The sequence below is a fragment of the Rhinolophus sinicus genome, chromosome 12, assembly GCF_057876585.1.
Source record: "Rhinolophus sinicus isolate RSI-liver-muscle chromosome 12, RSI-T2T, whole genome shotgun sequence".
NCBI lineage: Eukaryota > Metazoa > Chordata > Mammalia > Chiroptera > Rhinolophidae > Rhinolophus > Rhinolophus sinicus.
This window is the reverse complement of record NC_142512.1, coordinates 26,349,715-26,368,795: the sequence shown is the minus strand read 5'-3', so window position 1 is coordinate 26,368,795 and position 19,081 is coordinate 26,349,715. Positions and strand designations below refer to the sequence as shown.

At 41.5% G+C, this 19,081-nt stretch overlaps 1 protein-coding gene across 15 annotated transcripts in view; it reads right to left on the bottom strand.

The window, feature by feature from the left end:
- Window positions 1–551: 551 nt before the first annotated feature.
- The window catches only part of SYNRG (synergin gamma), a 67,140-nt gene continuing 48,610 nt past the window's right edge, over window positions 552–19,081 (bottom strand). For 10 of the 15 annotated variants that reach the window (XM_019732530.3, XM_019732533.3, XM_019732534.3 and 7 more), the window contains 7 exons: window positions 18,412–18,575; window positions 17,591–17,644; window positions 16,990–17,086; window positions 15,068–15,216; window positions 2,646–2,756; window positions 2,253–2,288; window positions 552–1,242 (listed from right to left, as the gene is read on the bottom strand). In XM_019732530.3, coding sequence (XP_019588089.3) covers window positions 1,111–1,242; window positions 2,253–2,288; window positions 2,646–2,756; window positions 15,068–15,216; window positions 16,990–17,086; window positions 17,591–17,644; window positions 18,412–18,575 — 743 coding nt within the window. In that variant the 3' untranslated portion in view covers window positions 552–1,110. The remainder of the gene's footprint in view (window positions 1,243–2,252; window positions 2,289–2,645; window positions 2,757–15,067; window positions 15,217–16,989; window positions 17,087–17,590; window positions 17,645–18,411; window positions 18,576–19,081) is intronic. The other 5 variants (XM_019732532.3, XM_074320155.2, XM_074320158.2 and 2 more) reach the window with 1 other exon arrangement.

The following is a 19,081-nucleotide window of genomic DNA, read 5'->3' as shown; positions in this document are numbered from 1 at the left end:
CTGTTTTTGAACAATTTTCTTCCACTGCTTCTAAGCTGTGCACTTCTACCATAAATATATATCACACTACTCGCCTCACCAGGCCGAGAACCCCACCTTCTCACCCTGAATTTTCAGGTCTCTCACACAGAACTGCAAAGTCAGGCAGCACTGGTCCCTATGCAGTCGTTTCTCGAAATTTGGACAGAGGCCACTGAAAAGAGATTTCATGCCACTGCCTTTCTAAGTCCTGTCTGAAAAAAATACCATGTTCAGTCTTTGTGAGGCCAAACAGAAGGTTTTCAGCGGAGGCTCCTAAGGGGAAGGATATTCGTTCGTCCTGATATACAAGGATTTGGGCCTCTGTCAAAACAAACATTCTTCTCCACTGCCAAGTGCTCTGCCAGGCATGCTTTGAGAAAAAGTCTTCTTCACAGTTGATAGTTTTAGAAATGAAAGAAAAGAGTAGAGCATTGGTTCAGTTGCGACAGCAGAGTTGGTCAGTCTGCCCTCACCTACCTGCCATTGTCCAATGGAGACAAGCAGAATTTTTTCCATAGAAAGAACATAAATGTAACCACAATTTCCCATTTTTATTCATTTCAGATATGAACACACTTAATGAGGATAAATGCACTCTACTTCACAGGACAGTATGTGTTCTAGATATAAATAAGCACTGGCTCAACACAGTCTTGCCAATTCCAGTCCTATAACAATAATTTATTTTTCTTCAAATGTCAATTCTTCACAGTTTCAATACTGCAGCAGCAAATTATTCCTCAGATAAAGAAAATCGTGGTCCATATTTTAAAACACCTTAAGAGAGCTAGAGATGAGTTGGCGAACTTCTGGTGCCACAAGCAGTTTGGGTAGGGCAATTTTACCTCAAATCCCAAGGCCTGGCAGTGGGAACCACAGGACAAATTTGGGTCGTCTGTAGGAATGATAGAATTTCCACAGCCCCTCGCCCCCCACCTTGTGGAGAATTCTTCATATAGATTCATGGAAGTGAACTTCGCAGTACTTGCATTCTGTTCATTGGTCCCTGTCACTCATGGGTGTGACAAAACAAAACAAAACAAACACACAAAAAAACAAAACCCAGTTGGTATTTCACAGAGTAGCTTTTCAGAGCAAATCAGGCAGGATGAGGCCAGGAGGTTTGGGTTCCACACAGTTGATCCAGAAGTTGGCACAGCTGGCGTGATATTGGTGTCCTCCATAAGCCAGCTTGAAACTGTCTGTTTCTGAGTTGAATGCCTGCCGGAAATAAACAGATACGTGGGGCAAGTCAGCTTCTTCTGCACCTAAGAGCCAATCAGCTACCAGCACATACACTTCTCCAGGTCAGAGGCCGAGGCCAAACTGGCACACACACAAAAGCTGAGCTGAGCAGGTGGCTACAGAAAGTCAAGTAAAGTTTTCAGCTGATAATTAAAAGTATGAAAAAAATCTTTACCATTACACCCAATTTCAGCAAAAGAGGGCAAAGCTTTCATAGAAAAGGTAGACGGAGTCTCTGGGGGGTTGGAGGGAGTGTCATGATATGGGAGATGAAAAGAGCCAAGGGCTGTGGCTGAGTTTATCCCTTCTGCTGAAGGAAGCCCTTCCCCCAGGCTGGCCATTGACTATAATGTAATCGATCCCTTAAGGTTTTGGCTGATTTACAGTCCTATCATGAAAGAAAACAAAAGATTAAAAACTTGGGGTCTAATGCCATGGGGAGCTCATAACTGAACTGACATCATTAAAAAGTCCAATGAGGTACAAGATTTGCAAAAAAAATGAAGATTAAACACCTAAGAATTATTTCCAGATGAGTAATGCTTATAGGTAAGTTACAGCCAGCCAGTCATAACCTGAACCACATCCTGTGGTGTTTTCTAAAGAACTACACGTAAACAAATAAATAAAACTCTAAAACCCAAACGATTTGTTTTTTTTTGATAATGGCCAAATCCTGAAGCTCCTTGGTCTCATTCTGTATGCCACTACAACTTTGTCTTCCAGGAGGTGCTCATTCTGTTACTGTTGATTGCGGAGAAAAATAACTGCAACACCAGAAGCCAATCATGAGATACAAGCATGCACACAAGGCCGAAGGGGATCCATACAGACACGTTAGTTGATTAAATCAAACATGGGAACAAAGATGACTCAGTAAAGGATTCATGATTGGAACAGTTCAGGATGGCAGTGGAATCATTTCATTTGCCTTCCACACTCAAATTAAAATGGAGACGCTAAAATAAAGTGTAACTGGTTCATACTTTTTTAGGATGTTCCGCTGCCGGCTTCTCTTCTTTCTGAAATAACGTTGAAACCATGAGGTCAACAAAATTCCCAGAACAGGGCCTCTTGCCTGCAAGCAAATCCTTAGGAGTTTGAACCTTGTCTCTTCACCACCCCACTGCACAGGCTGCTGTGGCCACAATGCAAACAGCACGCTCGCCAGAGGGAAGAACAGCATCCGGTCGTCCCCTCCACAGCTTCCCCACTGCCCTTTGAAAGACTATCCCTGCTCCTGTGATCATATTTCAGGGCTTCATAAAATCCCCACCACCTCTGGGCACAGACCTCGTAGTGAAGAGTAGATGGGGCTGTTCCCCAGGTCATGTCAGGGAAGCGCTTTGCCACCTGAAGCGGGGAGGTGTGGGACTTACCCGGCTCCTGGAGTCCACGTTTAAAAGGCACACCCCACAAGCGAGTTCCTGAGCATTCTTGATCCCCGGCCGTAGCATACAAGAGGAAAAATCCAGTGAATTTTCATCAGGCTGTAAGGACAAGACAGATGGCTAAGAGCCCAGCAATTCCCAATGCTGTCGGCTTCTCTCCCTGACCACTCTTCCCCAACAGGTCCAACAGCAGCGAAGTAAGGAAACTCTCCACTACCACCAGTACAATGAGGCAATTTCCCAAACATTTGCTGATTTGCCTTCCACACTCGAAATTAAGATGGAGATGCTAAGATGACGTGTGACTGGTTCCTACCTGATCTGCTGTAGGTACTCGGGATGCTAACATGAGCAAAAACAGTGTCTGTCCTCTGAGAACTAGAGTGGAGGGTGGGGACCCAGGTGGGTATCTGGCAACACAGTGCGACAAGAACAATACTAGGGGTAAGCACCAAGTGCCAGGGCACACGAGGTGTGCGGGCACTTACCCCAAGCCCAGGGGGAAGGAATGTGATGGCACAGAATGCTTCCTACAACGCAGAAACCTGATGAGTATACGCTGGGTGCAAGGGACGGGGTGCATGAGATAGGGCAGGGAAGGATAGTTATTCTATGTAGAACAAGCAGCCCAGGCAAAAGATCAGATATGGGAAGAAATCGAGGGGGTGGGAGCCCGAGGGGGTGGGAGCCAAGCTTATGAAGGGAGGTAGGAAATAAAAATGGAGCATGAGGTCTTGATAGGAATAGGGGGTTGAGACCTCATCCTGGGAAGCTGTGCAGGGTTCTAATGATCATGACAGGACCGGCTTTGTAATATGGACAGATACGTCTGACTGCAGTGTAGCCAATGAATTGAGGGTGGGAATCTTCAAGGTATGGGCCTCAGTTACAAGGCTGTTTTGGCGCTCCAGGAGACAGGTACTAAAGGTCAGAACTAAGGTAGCAACAGTGGGGAACGGAGAGAAGTGGACAAATGAAAGAGCTATTATTAAGGCCGTGGAATCAACAGGCCTGGGTGATCTGTTAGATGTGTGAGGAGGGGAGAGGCTTGGGCAACTGAGAGGATTCACTGTAATAAGCACAGGAGAGCAGAATCAGGTTTGGGGATGGAAGTTGGAGAGAAGAGCTGTCTCGTACAAGCTGAGGTGGAGCTGTCTGTGGGACAGCCAAGTTCTGATGTATAAGCAGGCCTAGTGCTCAAGAATGAGAGATCTGGAAGTCACCAGAGAGAGACAGTGAACATAACAACACTAGTAAGTCAAGCCCTACTTGTGCTAAGCACCACACTAAACTCTTGACGTGCATTATCTAATTTATTCCTTATACCAAATCTATGAAATATGGAGCATGTAGCCCAATGATTAAAAGGGCAGGTTCCAACTTTGGAAAGCTCTTAATTTCTTAAAAATTAAAATATACATCTACTATATGAACTTGCAATTCTACGCCTAGATATTTACCCAAGAGAAATGAAAACATATGTTAACAAAAGTCTTGTATAAAGTGTTCACAGCAGTTCTATTCATATTAGCTCAAACTTGAAAAAGCACGTATCTATAAACAATAAAATGGATTAAAAAAACCATGGTATATTAATACAACGATAAAAGAAATCAAGCTGATACACAGAACATAAATGAATTTTTAAAATATGCTAAGCAAAAGAAGCCCGACACAAGAACATATATATACTACATAACTTCATTTATATTAAAAGGTCTAGAACAGGCACATCTATGGTGATGGAAATCTAGGGAAAATGGATCAGTGGATGTTTTGGAATCAGATCAGGGGATTGACAGGGAAGGCTCATGAGGGAACTTTAGGGGATGAAGAAAATAATCCATATATCAATGGAGTCTGGGCTACACGGCTGTATGCATTTGTCAAAACTGATCCACTATACACTTAAGATCTGTGCATTTCATTGTATGTAAGTTATTCTCAATTAAGAAAAACACTTGAATAACAGAACAAAAAACCCACCAACGCAAGAAAAAACAAATGATTCAGAAGAGCTGGATTCTTAATGTGAATAAGTTTTAAATACAGAGGGTGCCAAAAAAAATGTATACACATTTTAAGAAAGGAAAACTGTCTTAAAATCGTAACACTCAATATATATCAACAAAAGATGAATACAAGTCACATTTGACTTCTGCAATTACAAAGAGGTGCTCAAAGTAGTTACCATCAGCGTCCAGACACTTCTGATTACGGCAAATTACTGCTTCAGCAATGTTGACCAAAGTGTCCACTTGTATACACTTTTTTTGGCACCCTCGGTATATCTAAACCAATTTATTTTGCTTACATATGTACTAGAGCAGAGTTTCTCAAACTTGGCATTTTAACCTAGAGAATTCTTTGTTATGGGGCCTGTTTTCTGCATTGTAGGATGTTTACCAGGCTCCCTGGCCAATTTGGGGGCAAAATAGCCCCCCTCTCTCACCATTAAGAACTGACTTTCCAAAGAGAAAAAAGTATGCACACACACACACATACAAATACATATATATACACACAAACACACGTACATAAGTTTATTATAAATTTTACTGATATAAGGTGTACTGCACAATTTGCAAATAATAAAACATACAATCATCTTTGTTGCAAATTCTATATAGTTGCTTGATTCTCACAGAACACTTTCTTCGGGAATTTCAGCCCAACTCTTGCGTCCATAGCAACCTATGCTCGTTTTCACGCAAGAGTGTAGTTCTGATGTGAATGTTGGTTGATGTTTTCATGTTAAGGACTAAAACTAAAGTGAAACAGCAAAGACATGTTTCAGAATTTCACTCGTCAGTCAAATACGCAATGTCATTCTTTGCTGAATCAGGTAGTAGTTCTCAAATACTGGAGAAAGCTTCCTCAACTTTTTATTCTAGTCACAGTATAATGGCCACAGACACAGCACACTTTTAAGCTTAATCTGCATTATTAACATTTTCTGTCTAACCTTCTCAAGTCTAGACAGTCAACAAATCAAGCCCGGATTTGTAGTATTTGCTTATTTCCATGGTATAAATACTCCCAGCATGGTTGATTTCAAGCTACCAATGTGATGTCACTGAACACGGAGCTGGAAGAGACACGTGCAGTCCCATCATACAGTATGTCCACATATGGATGTAACAGACTAGGGTGACCGACGTCCTGGCTTGTGCAAGACTGCTCTGAGGAAATCCCTCGGTCCTGAGCAAACCGAGACAGTTGGTCATCCTAGGACAGACAGAAAAACCTCAAAAACTAAAAACTAAGCAGATGGGAAAGGAAGTAAAGACGGGAGGGAGACGCTAGGAACCAAGTGGAGGCTCAAACGATTGTCCTGTCTTGAGAACCAGAAACAAGAGCAGTGTAGGACAGGAGTGAGAAAGTTGGAGGGTTACCAATTTGGGCTCTGAAAGATGTGTGAACTGAAGATTGCACAGGTACCGCAGTTGGATGTGGTAACACAGTGCAGTGTGGTCATGGAATGGGTGGCTGAAGTGAAATGGAGACCAGAGTCCTGTAGTCCTGCAGTCAAAGATCTGGGAGGCTGGCGTGTAGCTGGTTTGTCCTCATGGATATGGAGGTGACCTAGGATCATGGCAAATTCCTGCCAAGTAATAGCTACCTTTTCTGTAGTTATTTTAGGCTGAACCACTGAGGAGTTCCTACACTGTTTTGTATTTGCAAAATTGTATTATTCTTCTCCAGAAAGAAAAAGGCTCTTACCTAGAAAAATGTATAGATTATATATGATGCTTCCCCAACCCTTTCTAATTTGAAACAATGTACCAGCTCTATAAACCTTTCTTAATCTAACCTGAGCTGAATCCATTCAAACTTCACCTGAGGATGGAAGGATAGACAGTTCTCAAAGAAGAAACAGGAAGGCGATGTTTCAACTGCATGCACGAAGAGTCTGATCTAGGTGATTGCAATAACCCTATGTGGCCTTGGCCACGCCACAGGATGGTTTTTCTTTTCTTTTTCAGTGCAGTCATGGACACGTTGGTTAAACCTAGCAGCAGGAGTGACTATCATTTGTTTGCTGTCCAATTCTGTCATCTGTAAAATGGTAACAATTTCATTTGCCCTCCTTCCCTCCCCCAGTTGGTGTTGGGGCCCTCAGAGATATAGAAAAAGTGTTCCAGAAAGGACAAAATAGTCTAAATGATGATCACAATTACTCACTTTGACAAATAAAGCCCAATGAGCTTTTTGAAGAGGTTAAAGACATAGTAGGGCACATCTATAAGCTACACTATAGGTATTTATACAGATGTTACTGAATAAGGACTATTTTTCAGAAATAATTAGAATCTGGGAAAACTGTGAATCTTAAAATCAAACTAATAAAAGCCCTTTAATATCTGTTTACCAAAAGCAGAAGAGAAGCAAATGAAAAGGTCATGTTGTAATGCCAGTGAAAATTTTAAGGCTCTGCATAAATTGCCCTGTGGTCAAGTTAATCTTTCAAATGATAAAATTAACCTGTATAAATACACATCTATAAGCAGGGGGATTGCTGTAGTACTCAGTGTGACACCTATCAATGGCCGTAATTCCATAAGAAGGTATGCCCTCTACAGGCCACCTTAAATTAAACACCATTCACTTTAATTGGTAAGTATTTCATGCACTTAATAAAGATTTAAAAAAAAAAGTTATTTTATACATTGACAAGTCCCAGAGCCAGACTGGGACATATAATCCTGAATCTTTAGCCAATGACAAATTGCTAACGTGATGTCCAAGAAAATCGCTATGAAGGAAGGAGACTTTAGTAGTAATTAGTGTTCTTCACCAATATTCTCCTTCTCCTTCTTCTGGACAGAAGGTAGGACGGACCTTCCCTCGTCCCTTAAATGAAGCATGGCCATGTAACTTGCCATGGCCAAGACTATGAGCATAAGTCACTGCTGGAAGGAACCCTTTAATACCAATGTGCTAGTTGTCCCGTTCCCTCGACCCCCCATGGTGACCAGCTATGTTCCACGTGGTGAAGGCTGTTAATCTAGGGCCCTGAGGGAGAAGTCATGGCTCAGAGACCCCTCCAACTTGAGATGGGCGTGTAGCAGGAACAAGAAACAAAGCTTTGCTGTTTCACATCGGAAGGTAGGTTGGGAGGATTTGGTTTCTTACCACAGCATAACCTAGCCTAATTTGACTGATATAAAGAGTGATGCAGACAGAGGTTCCACAAGCAATCTAGACTTTGATTTTGGTTACAATAGCCATTCTTGGCTACGACGTTTTGTGCAATTTTTCCTATTGCTACCATAACAAATTAGCACGAATTTAGTTGCTTAAAACAACATAAATTTATTCTCTTACAGTGCTGGAGGTCAGAATTCTAAAATGGGTTGGCAACACTGCAATTCTGGAAATTCTAGGGGACAAGCTGTATCTTTGCTTTTTTTCATTTCTAGAGCCTGCCTGCATATTCCTTGGATCATGGTCCCATCTTCCATCTTCAAAGCCAATAATGTAGCATCTGCCAATCTTTCTCTCTCTACTTCGATTGTCATATCACTTTTTCTCATTCTCAGTATTCTGCCTTCCTCTTATAAGGATCTTTGTGATGACACTGGACCCACCTGGATAATTCAGTATAAGTTCCCCATTTAAAGACCCTTACTCACACCTGCAAAGTCCTTTTTACCATATAAAGTAACAAATTCATACTGTTTCCCCGAAAATAAGACCTAGCTGGACAATCAGCTCTAATGTGTCTTTTGCAGCAAAAATTAAATATAAGACCCGGTATTATATTAATTATATTATATTATAATAGTCTTATAGTAAAATAAAACCGGGTCTTATATTAATTTTTGCTCCAAAAGACACATTAGAGCTGATTGTCCGACTAGGTCTTATTTTCGGGGAAACACGGTAGGCTCCAGGGATTAGGATGGGGACATATTTGGCAGCGGTGGGCAGGAGCAGGGGGCATTAGTCTACCAACCATAGCCACCTTCTGTCAGCTGAGGATAGCCATGCAAAGACATGAAGATTCTGTCTCTAAAACACTGTGCAGACTGGCAAGATGACAAAAATGCTATCATTATTAAAAATAAACTGTTCTCCTGATAAGCCACAGGAAGTCGTACTCTGAAATTCATTGCTTATTTCACATTGAAAAGAAGCACGAAAGAATTTGTATTATACTCAGGATAATCATGGGATCAAAGAGCCTGTGTGATTTTCAATTCGCTAGAAGCCAGGAGAGTAACAGCCCTGTCTTCTTTTTGTAGATTTTATACGGCAAAGATGGATTCGTTTTGTTTTCCAGGGCTGAGTCTTTCTTTGTTCTCAACCTACTAAATTTCAACCCACATACACGAGATAAAACCTTAGCTAACAATTCACTCACTTCACTAAAACGGATGATTTTTACCTCGGAGTTCCTGCAGTCTGTGCTCAGAGATGTGCTTCTACCACAAGAGGGAGTTTGAGTCCGTGGATAAAGAGGGTATTAAAAGGAAAGGGGAATATAAAACTTTGCTAGTGTAACTTTCAGCTTAAGTAAATATTAAGGAAGCACAATGTGGAGGTGAAGACTGCACTCATCTTCCCATAGCCCAGGCGTCACTCGTGCGATGCCGCACTACGTGACTGCCTTGACTGGAGAAAAGGAATGCAGCCATCTTTTGACGGGAATACTTCCTTGGAGCCTTCAGGGGAAGAAACAAGTCTTTTTTTAGCATCTTACAGTTGGGACTCACATGGCAGGAAGAAGAAAGGATTTTTAAACAATCATGTGCATTCAAATTCCAGATTTGTCAGTTTTAGGCAAGTTTCATCTCTGAGCCCCAATTTCTTCACCTTTAAAAACGGGGGTTATATTACTGACCTCATGAGATTAATACCAGCATTAAATGAGAACAAAAGCACGTAGCACAAGACATGGCAGGTTCTAGGTGCAAAACACCTAGATGTGACTATGATATTCGTAGATTGAAATCCAAGAGCTGACAGTGGCAATTTGGTTCATTAAGGAATTTTAAATTCTACCTAAAATGAAGCAATGGTGTAAAGAGTTAAGGTTCCTATATAACCTCAATCATGCCTCTTATCCTAGTAATGATTTCTCTGCTTTGAGCCTCTAATTCAGAGTCCTTGGAGTTTGTGTACTTTTTTTTCCAAGTGAATTGAACTACATAGATGCTGGTTTGTATCATTTATGTTTATGTATCTGTTTTTAGATTAATAGCTTCTTCATGACAATTCATACCTTATACTTCCTCTGTAGAATGTATACTATTCTTCACGCAGTAGGCAATTCAAGTAAGTTTTAGACCAAGGACCTACCAGTTATCAAGAGGAAATGACATGGTATAATCAGGAAATATATCTGAGCAGAGAATGATTGTTCTTCTGTTACAGCTAACCTGGTGAAGAAAAGCAATTTTAACTGTGAAAGCATGGGTGCTTAGGGAAAAGAATCTTCAGTGGTGTCCATGTACAGCTTGCAGTGCACTCCTGTGTTGTCTCGTTGCAGACTAATTAATACCTATACTCTCACCTGGTGTCTAAAAAATGTCAGATAAACTCACTCACTCTCTAGGCAGGGATGCTGGAAATGGGGGTTCGTAATGGGAGTGTGCAGGAGAGAGCACGAAGGCCTGGCCACTCGCCTCACTGACCTCACATTTTGCCACACTGAGGGATTCAGAATCACCGTATGTAAACAGGACAACACTTCCCAGGTGAGAGAGGTGACCAAACTCAATAGGCTTTCTTCAAAATCACAAAATCAAATTCCATGGCGTCTTTAAAAAGGCTTGAACAAAACACATATTTTAACAAACAAACAAAAAAAAACAAAAAAAAGAAAGAAAGGGGAGGGGAGGAGGGAAGGGGAGAGGGAAAGAAAGGAAGACAGACCAGCTAGGACGGGTGATCAGAGTCTAGAAGACAAGCCTTTCTCCTGAGCAGCTGTAGCATCATGGGAGCCTGGAAGTTTGGGAAGATGTACAAAGATGAAGCTGGCTTCCACCTCACCGGTGACAGCAGCTACCCTGAGAAGTAAACACCCAACAACCCTAGCCAGGATTCTCCCCAATTATCCTTTGCCCCAAATTACAAAGAACTAACACATAACGAGCTTGGTCTTTTGTGATGCCTTTTCTTCAAAGAGCTATGGCAAGGAGACATGCTTTGCCATCTCAGCCATCTTTTCCTAACAGCACCAGAGAAGAGAATACGCTCGCAGATGGGTGGCTGATTTGAGGATTTGTATAGAAATCAAGTTTCAAAGTGTTAATTTCGATGAGAAATTGACTGTCACCAAACAAAGAACCTTAAAAGCTAAGGAAAGTGGGAGACTTTTAAGCTACTCTATAGTCCTGGGATATAAATCAGGGAAAAGAACTTGACTGTTAGACTCCTGGTGTTTCATCTCATTAACCTTGATGCTAAATAACAACCCACTATCCCCAAAAAGGTTTTGCCCATTTCTGGTTTTACCCACTCAGCCTGCTCATTTCAAGGATGCAAAAGACTGGAGTGGTTGAAAAAGCAGACTTCTGACTTTCAGACTGACTATAGGTCTCACCCATCTCTCTGTGCCCAGTTTCTTCATCTGTAAAAGGGGAAGAATAATACCCTCAAGACTTTTGTGAGTATTAAGTAAATTACAGCCATATAACGAGTGGAGAATGGGGTCTAGCACATGGCAAGCCCTCACTAGAAGTTGGCTAATGGTGATGATGATGTTCAGGCTTAATCTGGTTCATATTAACACAAGGTTAGGAAGCAGACGGTGGGTGAATTAGGAGAAATCCAGACACACATTGATCGTGAGACACAGTTCCCTGGCCAATGCTGGTATTATGAGCCTTGCGCTGCTATTCCCCCCCCCCCCCCCCCCCCCCCCCCGCGCCCACGGGTTAAGCGGCAGCCCAGCTCCAGGGAGAGCCGTTGTTCACAATCTTAGCTGTAGAGGGTGCAGCCCACCTGCCCATGTGGGAATTGAACCAGCGACCTGGCGTTAGGAGCACTGCACTCTAACCACCTGAGCCACCGGGCCAGACCAATCGTGAGATTTCTAATGCTTGGTCCTAGATAACGTTTTTCACATAAATACGTGGAACAAATAGGTTTGGAGCTAAGACCTGACCTTGTAAGACTGGTTAGAGAGGCTCTGATGAACTGCAGCGTTAACGATGCAAAGGTAACACACTGAACTCCATGATAAACTGGTAACAAACACAGCCTTCTCCAACCCACAGCCTCACAGGCACCCTCACATACATCACTAACGAACCAACTTCATTCGCAGCTGAAGCTTAGAAATATTTTTAAAACCCAGAGGTTCATCACTCAAACATAACCCTATTACCATTTTGTCAAATTTTCTTCCGGCCCTGTAGAAACCATTCTGTGTTATTTCAAACTTTATGCTCCTTTAAAAAATGGCTGCATGACACCCTAGTATGAAGAATCACACAATTTACTTGACTAATCCTCTAGATTTGGACTTTTAGGATATTTCCAATTTTTCACTTTTACAAAGAACAACTTGTGCATTTAACTTGCTTCTTTTTGAGAGTCTGCATTTATAACTATTGCCTTAGGAAGTTTTCCTAGAAGTGGAATTCCTGGAAGTCAACCATTCCGAATGTCTGTATGCCCTTTAAATCACTCAACTTTCACTGGGTATTTATGCAGTGCCTGGCACCGTGCTCAGATCGAGAACAAAAGATGAACAAAATATCGTGTTGGTTCTTGTCCTCAAGGAGTTCACGGGCAGCGGGAAAGCATATTGCCAAACAACTTTTCCATAGGGTGGTACAAATCTGTATTTCCTAATCAATTTCCTAAGGAACAGTGCCCATTTTATTACATCAACACTATCAGATTCAAATAAACCAAACACAAACTGGGCTTACTAGTAGGTAAAAAATGAAATCTTTTAATTTGAATTAATATTTACTGATTAGCTGTGTCTCCCCCTTTATGAATCTCTTCATGTTTTTGCTGATTTTACTGGCATGTTGGTATATTTCTCATTGATTTGTATGTTTTCTTGACAGAGCAAAGACATGAGCCGACCATCAGTATGTATTGCCACACCTTTTCCTGGTTTACCAGTTAGTCTATTTTTTCCACACTTAGAATGACTTTCACTAATTTGTACTTGGAGCTATTCCATTTGGCCTATATTGAGAAATTTTGTAAGAAACTACTCAATGAAACCTGAAAGGATATTTGAAGATATTAAGTTAGTTTCCTTTAGAGCCCAGAAAAGAAGTTTTTGGTATCAGGAATAATTATGCTTCTCCTGAGTAGTGGGTTTATTTTCATGTTATGAACGCAGTCAGACAAGGAAATGATCGTGTCTTCTTTACATCAGCTGCAAGAAAGGGTCAAGTCCACTGTGCAGCTCACCACTAGCAAATGCAGGCACATTCAAAGCACACATTTTTGTACTTCAGCCCTGGCTTCCCCACTGACATTTTCCCTATCCATTTATTTAAAAAATTTAAACCAGTTATTAAAATTATGAGATACAAAAATGTATTAGATATAAAGGAAAAGTCCCACCAAACACTGTGTTAAGAGCACAAAGAAAAAAAGGACACAGTCTGGCTGTTAGGAAGCTGACAAGCTAGTGGGCAAGAAACAAGTAAACACACAATTTTCAGCAAGTGTGAAAGTGCTCTGCTAGAGAAAAAGGCGCCCTGGACACAGACAGGAAGGGCATCTCATTCAGACGAAGGGCTGTTTGGAATGACTTCTGGGGGAAAAGATGCAGAGTCCAGAGGGAAAAGCAGTCTAACAGAGAAAGAGGCAAAGGCAGTCCAAGTGATGGAAAAGACCTTACATATACTGAGCTAAGGAATTTAAACTTGATTTTGAAGACCACGGAGAGCCCACTGCAGGATTTTAAATGGGATTTAAATGACCTGATCAGATTTGCATTTTAGAAAGAAATGTCTAGTGGTGGTGTGCAAATCAGATTGATTTCTGGAAGTATTATATTTCATATCACCAAATAAACATAATTTTATCCTTCAAATATTTATATTTCATTTCTTATTGTATTGGCCAGAGCAGTATTTTTAAAAAATAATTACCCAAACTGTATGATTTTAGGTTATAAATTGAAAAATTGTCCAAGGGAACAAAATAAGAGATTTTGGAAATGATTTAAACTCCTTAAGAACTTAATATTAAAAACCAGAAGCAACATAACAATGGGGAGAGGATTTGCTATTTAAGATGTGTTGTTGGACTCGCTGGATATATCAGTACAGCACAATAAGAGCTGCTTCCTACCACACTGCTGCAATCTCCTTAGGATGAGTCATATAGTTAAACGGAAGAAAAAAATGAAAATGGAATAGCATATTTATTCCAGCTGTGGAAGGAAGATACGTTTCTGAGTATTGTGAAATAAAGGATATTATCAGAGACAAACTGAGTAGGTATGAATATTTTAGAAATAAAATAGTTTTGCTCAATAAAATGTAAAAAACGGGAGGAAGAAACAGAAGAGGAAAATAATAACTGATATAAGCTTACCAGCATATATATGTGTGTACATACGTGTGTATAAATCTATTACAAATGTGAAATAGGTATGGTCAAAAGAAACAGGTGATCAGTTTACACATAAAGGAAATAATAGTAAATTATCATTTGGAACATTGGATAGCCTCTCAGGAAATGAAAGAAATGTAGAAAACACCTTTAGGGAATCAGTTACACACTTGTTAAATTAAGAAATTGACAAAGAAAGCTAGAACACAATGTAAAGAAGTGAATACTGATGTATTGCTAGTAGCACTGTCAGCTAGTTCAAGCTCTCTGGAAAACCATATAATAAATGCAGCAACAGCTATATATGCATGAATACATTTATATGTGCAATCATACACTCGGACCTCATCAATGCATTTGGAAGAACTACATTCCCCAAAGGGAAAATAGCTATTTATTTAAAGATATTCAGAGTAGAACTATTCATAACTGGAAAAAATGAAAATAATCCAAGAACCGAAAGAGGTAAAAAGGGTAAACGAACCGTAGGAGAGCAACAAAATGTACCACACAGTTTTTTAAAAGGATACACATATGGGGACATAAATAACTAGAAGTGCAAAGAAAGCAACTCAAACCAATGCTTTGCAAAACATGCACGTATGTATGTGAATTCAGAAGGTCTGTAGGTAAGAGTGAATGTTTTCCTACACTCTTTATCTCATTTAGGTACAACAGGCCTGGAGGTGGGCCAGAAGCCAACCTGGTGCCACTCAACTAACCGCACAAGTGTTCTCTCCTTCCTTTAACATAACACAGTACAGTCGGCACCTTCATCTTCCAAAGTGCCATCATAGGAACAGACTCTCTGCTTTACAACTTTGGTTTCTGGAAAGGAAAGCAACTACTGAACCATCTGATAGGCTTACCGTGAGTGTGGCGAGTGACATGAAGCCGATTAAGTTATTCCATACTTTATCAATGTCCTTCAGCAACTGCTGGAGTTTCTCGCTGCACACTGCAGTGGCTTTTATCCCCAGCTCAACACGTCTGGTTACCCTGTACACCTCAACAACACCTGACAGGGTGAGAGAAGAGAGTTAGGTGCTGGAAGTATAAAGAAAGGATGAGCAAGACAAGGCCCATTACTGCTTGCTGATCTCTTAGTTGGAAGTAAGGACTGTATCTGGACAGAGGTGAGCTTACTATTCCCTGGGACCAATCCACCTCTCAATGCTTCAGCATAACTGACTGGTAAGAGCAGACTCTCGAGCTACACTGCCTGGGTTCAAATCCCAGCTCTGTCACTTACTGTGTAATGTTGGATAAATCACATAAACTCTCTATGCCTCAGTTTCCTCATCTATAAAACTGGGATAATAGTAGCACCTCCTCAAAGGATGGCTGAGAGGATTAAACGGGTTGGTACAAAAGGCTTATTTAGAACAGTGCCCGTAGAACAGTAGGCATTATACAAATATTGGCTCTTTTTTTCTGGCTTCTTTATGAGTCCATCTGTTTGAATTTGGGAAATACCGTTAAACTCACTGAAAATGGGCATTTTAAAAGTTTAAAAGGATCTGAATGTCAATATCATCACAAAGCAATTAAGAAATATCTCTTTCCTCTGAATGCCCAAGGATTCACAGACTCTGTGGCTTCATGTTTTATATACTTAACAGGACACAGAACTGTTCTTTTCTTACTCTTCGAGCAAGGAAGACAGGCGCCATGTATCTCTACATTCTAAGGACAGCCACCAGACACACCCCCACCCTCACCCTCACCCCAGCTTCCATGAGAACCCCAGGGGGTCCTCGGAGTGGTACAGCACCGGCCCTGTGTACTGACGGCACCATGGCTTTTCCTCTTCCTTTCCCAGGGGAAGGGTAGGAATTATCACCCAAGTGAGGGGGCTTCTAAGACAATCTTTCACAGATACTAGGAGACCTATTAGAAGGAAAGACAGGCACCCCATTACCTGATGAACACCTGTTTATGCAGAATTGTGCCTGTCTGGGTGGGAAAGAGGAAGTAAAGGGAGGTGGTGGAGTAAAGGAGAGACCACATCCCTTCACTGTCCATTCAGCCAGCAAATATTTTTCGGTAACTACTGTGCGCCAGGCACTAGCCTAGGTGCTGGAGGCCCAGCAGTGCACAAAACAGGCCCAAATCCCTCCCCTCTTGGAGGTTTATTCTAGTGGAAGGAGACAGATAATAAATAAGAACACAAGCAAAACACATAAGATATTAAAGGTGATAAGGCTCGGGAGAAAATCAAGCAGGGAAAAGGACAGGAAGTGCCAAGGTGGGGAGGGGATGCAGATAGTAAGGGAGGCCAGGGAAGAACTCATTAGAAGGGGACATTTGAGCAAAGATCTGAAAAAGATTAGGGTTCAGTGCATGCGGGCCACGCCTGAGCTTGGGGAGGGGAGGAACACTGAACCGGCCAGAGACTGAGGTTTCAGGTTGGAATGGGGTGTTCAATAGCTGAAGGTGACCAGGGAGCTAAGGAATCTGTGATGTCCTGCAGGGGTAGAGAGGAAGAATCACGAGTACGTAAGGCACCACTTGGACATCCAGTGATTTCATTTTAATGCCTCACCGAGTTCAGACTCAAAGAAACCAGTGACACAGATGTAATTTTACATCGTTGCTATCACGTTATAACAAGGACTGGAAACCTGGACCACAGACACCTAGTAGTTGTTACTTCAGTGTCTTATCTACAAATGCAGATGCTACTTAGTCACATGTAGCTCAAGAGACCAAAATTAAACTAACATAAGGCAAAACGGAAAATATTTCAAAGTGTCATGACTTTGAATAAGTAAAATATAAAAGAACATACCTAATAAATATTCCATGCCTTGAGCCGACTGAATCACTTCTGTGCACACAGAACTACTACTGATTCCATTTAAGGTATCATTTGCTTTCTTAATGACCTACAAGAAATGAAATCACATCACCTTATATAATCAAGAAAAATCACTGCAAATCAATTTATTATTAGTAGAAAACCCAATGGAAAACCCAGGAGGTGTGAAAAAGTATGACTAATTGATGTATGTAGATGACTATGCTGAAACAAATCTGAGAATTTAATTTTAATCTTGAAGAAACAATTCTCCGTTTCTTTGGAAGAGAAAAGATAGAGGTTCTTTAGCTTAAGTATTATTTTAATTTAGACAGAGCTAATGATATTATTTTGTTATTTCTTAAACACAGTGACAGATAAGGCCCAGCTCACACACGAGCTAGTGCTACTACAAATGTGAAAGAAGCCTCCCTTAAGATGCATGATTTTCCACAGGGCTTGACTCTGCACACGGCCATCTAGGTAGGGCTCCCTTCCAGTTTGACTCTGTCCATTCAAGTGAACCAAGAGGGCAAAATGACACAGGACAGCACTTACATAGAAGTCAGTGCCACGCAAGTGACATACTCACATCTAGGGCACTCCCCAGGCATCTCTGCCATTCATATGCGTATCTCTCATTCTCCTGTGAATTTTATAAAAAGAACTGGGTTAAAAGGGCAAGTCTGGAAACCTCTATAACTGTCAATTTAGAGAGCACTGGCAGACTTTCTTTTTTATTAAAATCACTCTAGTTCAAGCACAGTTTATCTTATGAACCTACTAATGTCTATTTACAATGACTAATAAATGAAACTTCCAAGCACCTGACTTGTGCATTTGAGGGACGTGTTTCGTAGCAGCTTCCCTCTGCAAATGTTGCCTCATTTGTTCTAGTGATACTCAGCACATAGGTGTCTAGTACAAGAGCCCATACCGAACCACCAGCTTTCCACAGTTATGATGTTGTGTATATGTGGTGTGTGTACGTCCACGTGTGTGTGTATGCACACGTGTATGACAATGGGCATAGGGAAGAGGAGGGCTCAGAGTGTTGGCTACAGAAGGAAGACAGCCTGGGATTAAGATGCCGCGAACATAAACAGAAGATTCAGAACATTTGCTATAGCGATAAATTCTAAGCGCTCCAAAAGAATTCCCTTAAACACATCCCTCCTTGTGAAGTCCCATGAATAATTTCAGTTGTAAGGTCACTAACTACTTTCAGTGGATGCCCCATCTAGGAGGTATTTTTCATCCACAGCGAATGTCACTATTCTCTCACTTTATGTCTGGTGCCTTGTGACTTTCTGCCCCTCGTATGCCTATGTGAAAGCGGCAAGCCTTTTCCTTGGGGCCCTCCGTGCCCAGCTGGTCTTTCACCTGCCCTCTGTGGAAAACTATGCCACTCACCTCCACCTCTCCTGTCAGATCCTTGTACTTGTCACGGATGACAGGCAGAGCGGGCTTCTCACTCAGCGTGTTGGAACGGTCTCTGAAAGGCTGCTCCGAAGCCGGAGAAGGAGAAGAACGGCTTATTTCTTTATCACCAAGGCTCCAGCTCCTCTTGTGTGATCCTAGGAGAAGGGGACAGCATAGTTAAAGGTTGTGATGACTCGGACTGCCTCTTCCTTGCTACGGGACCCTCTTCTTTAGATGTTTATGTCATGAGGCATTCAGAAACACCATACTCATTCATTCTGTCTGGCAAGCTACATGCTGAATCCTTCCCATCGTTCTCTCCTGCTTGGTTTTCCTGCCTTTAATTTTCTCCATTACTCTTACCTGATCTATCATAATTCTTCCATAATTCTAAGTGCAGAGTCACTGGAGTCTGGAGGACTAAAGTGTCTTTCTAAATATCAGTGCGTAAGAGTTGTGTTGTTTTTCCAGTTATTAGTTATAGATTTATACTAGTCTACATACTCTCACTCTCAAATCTAATTGAAATAATGATCTCTTCTGTGAAGACGGGCTTCAAGCAGAAGGGACAAACTCAAATGACTTCAGAGAACAGGCAAGTACATGACTGAAGTAAGTCAGATGGAGATAGGAGGTGGAAGGGACAGTGACACTGGGGAGA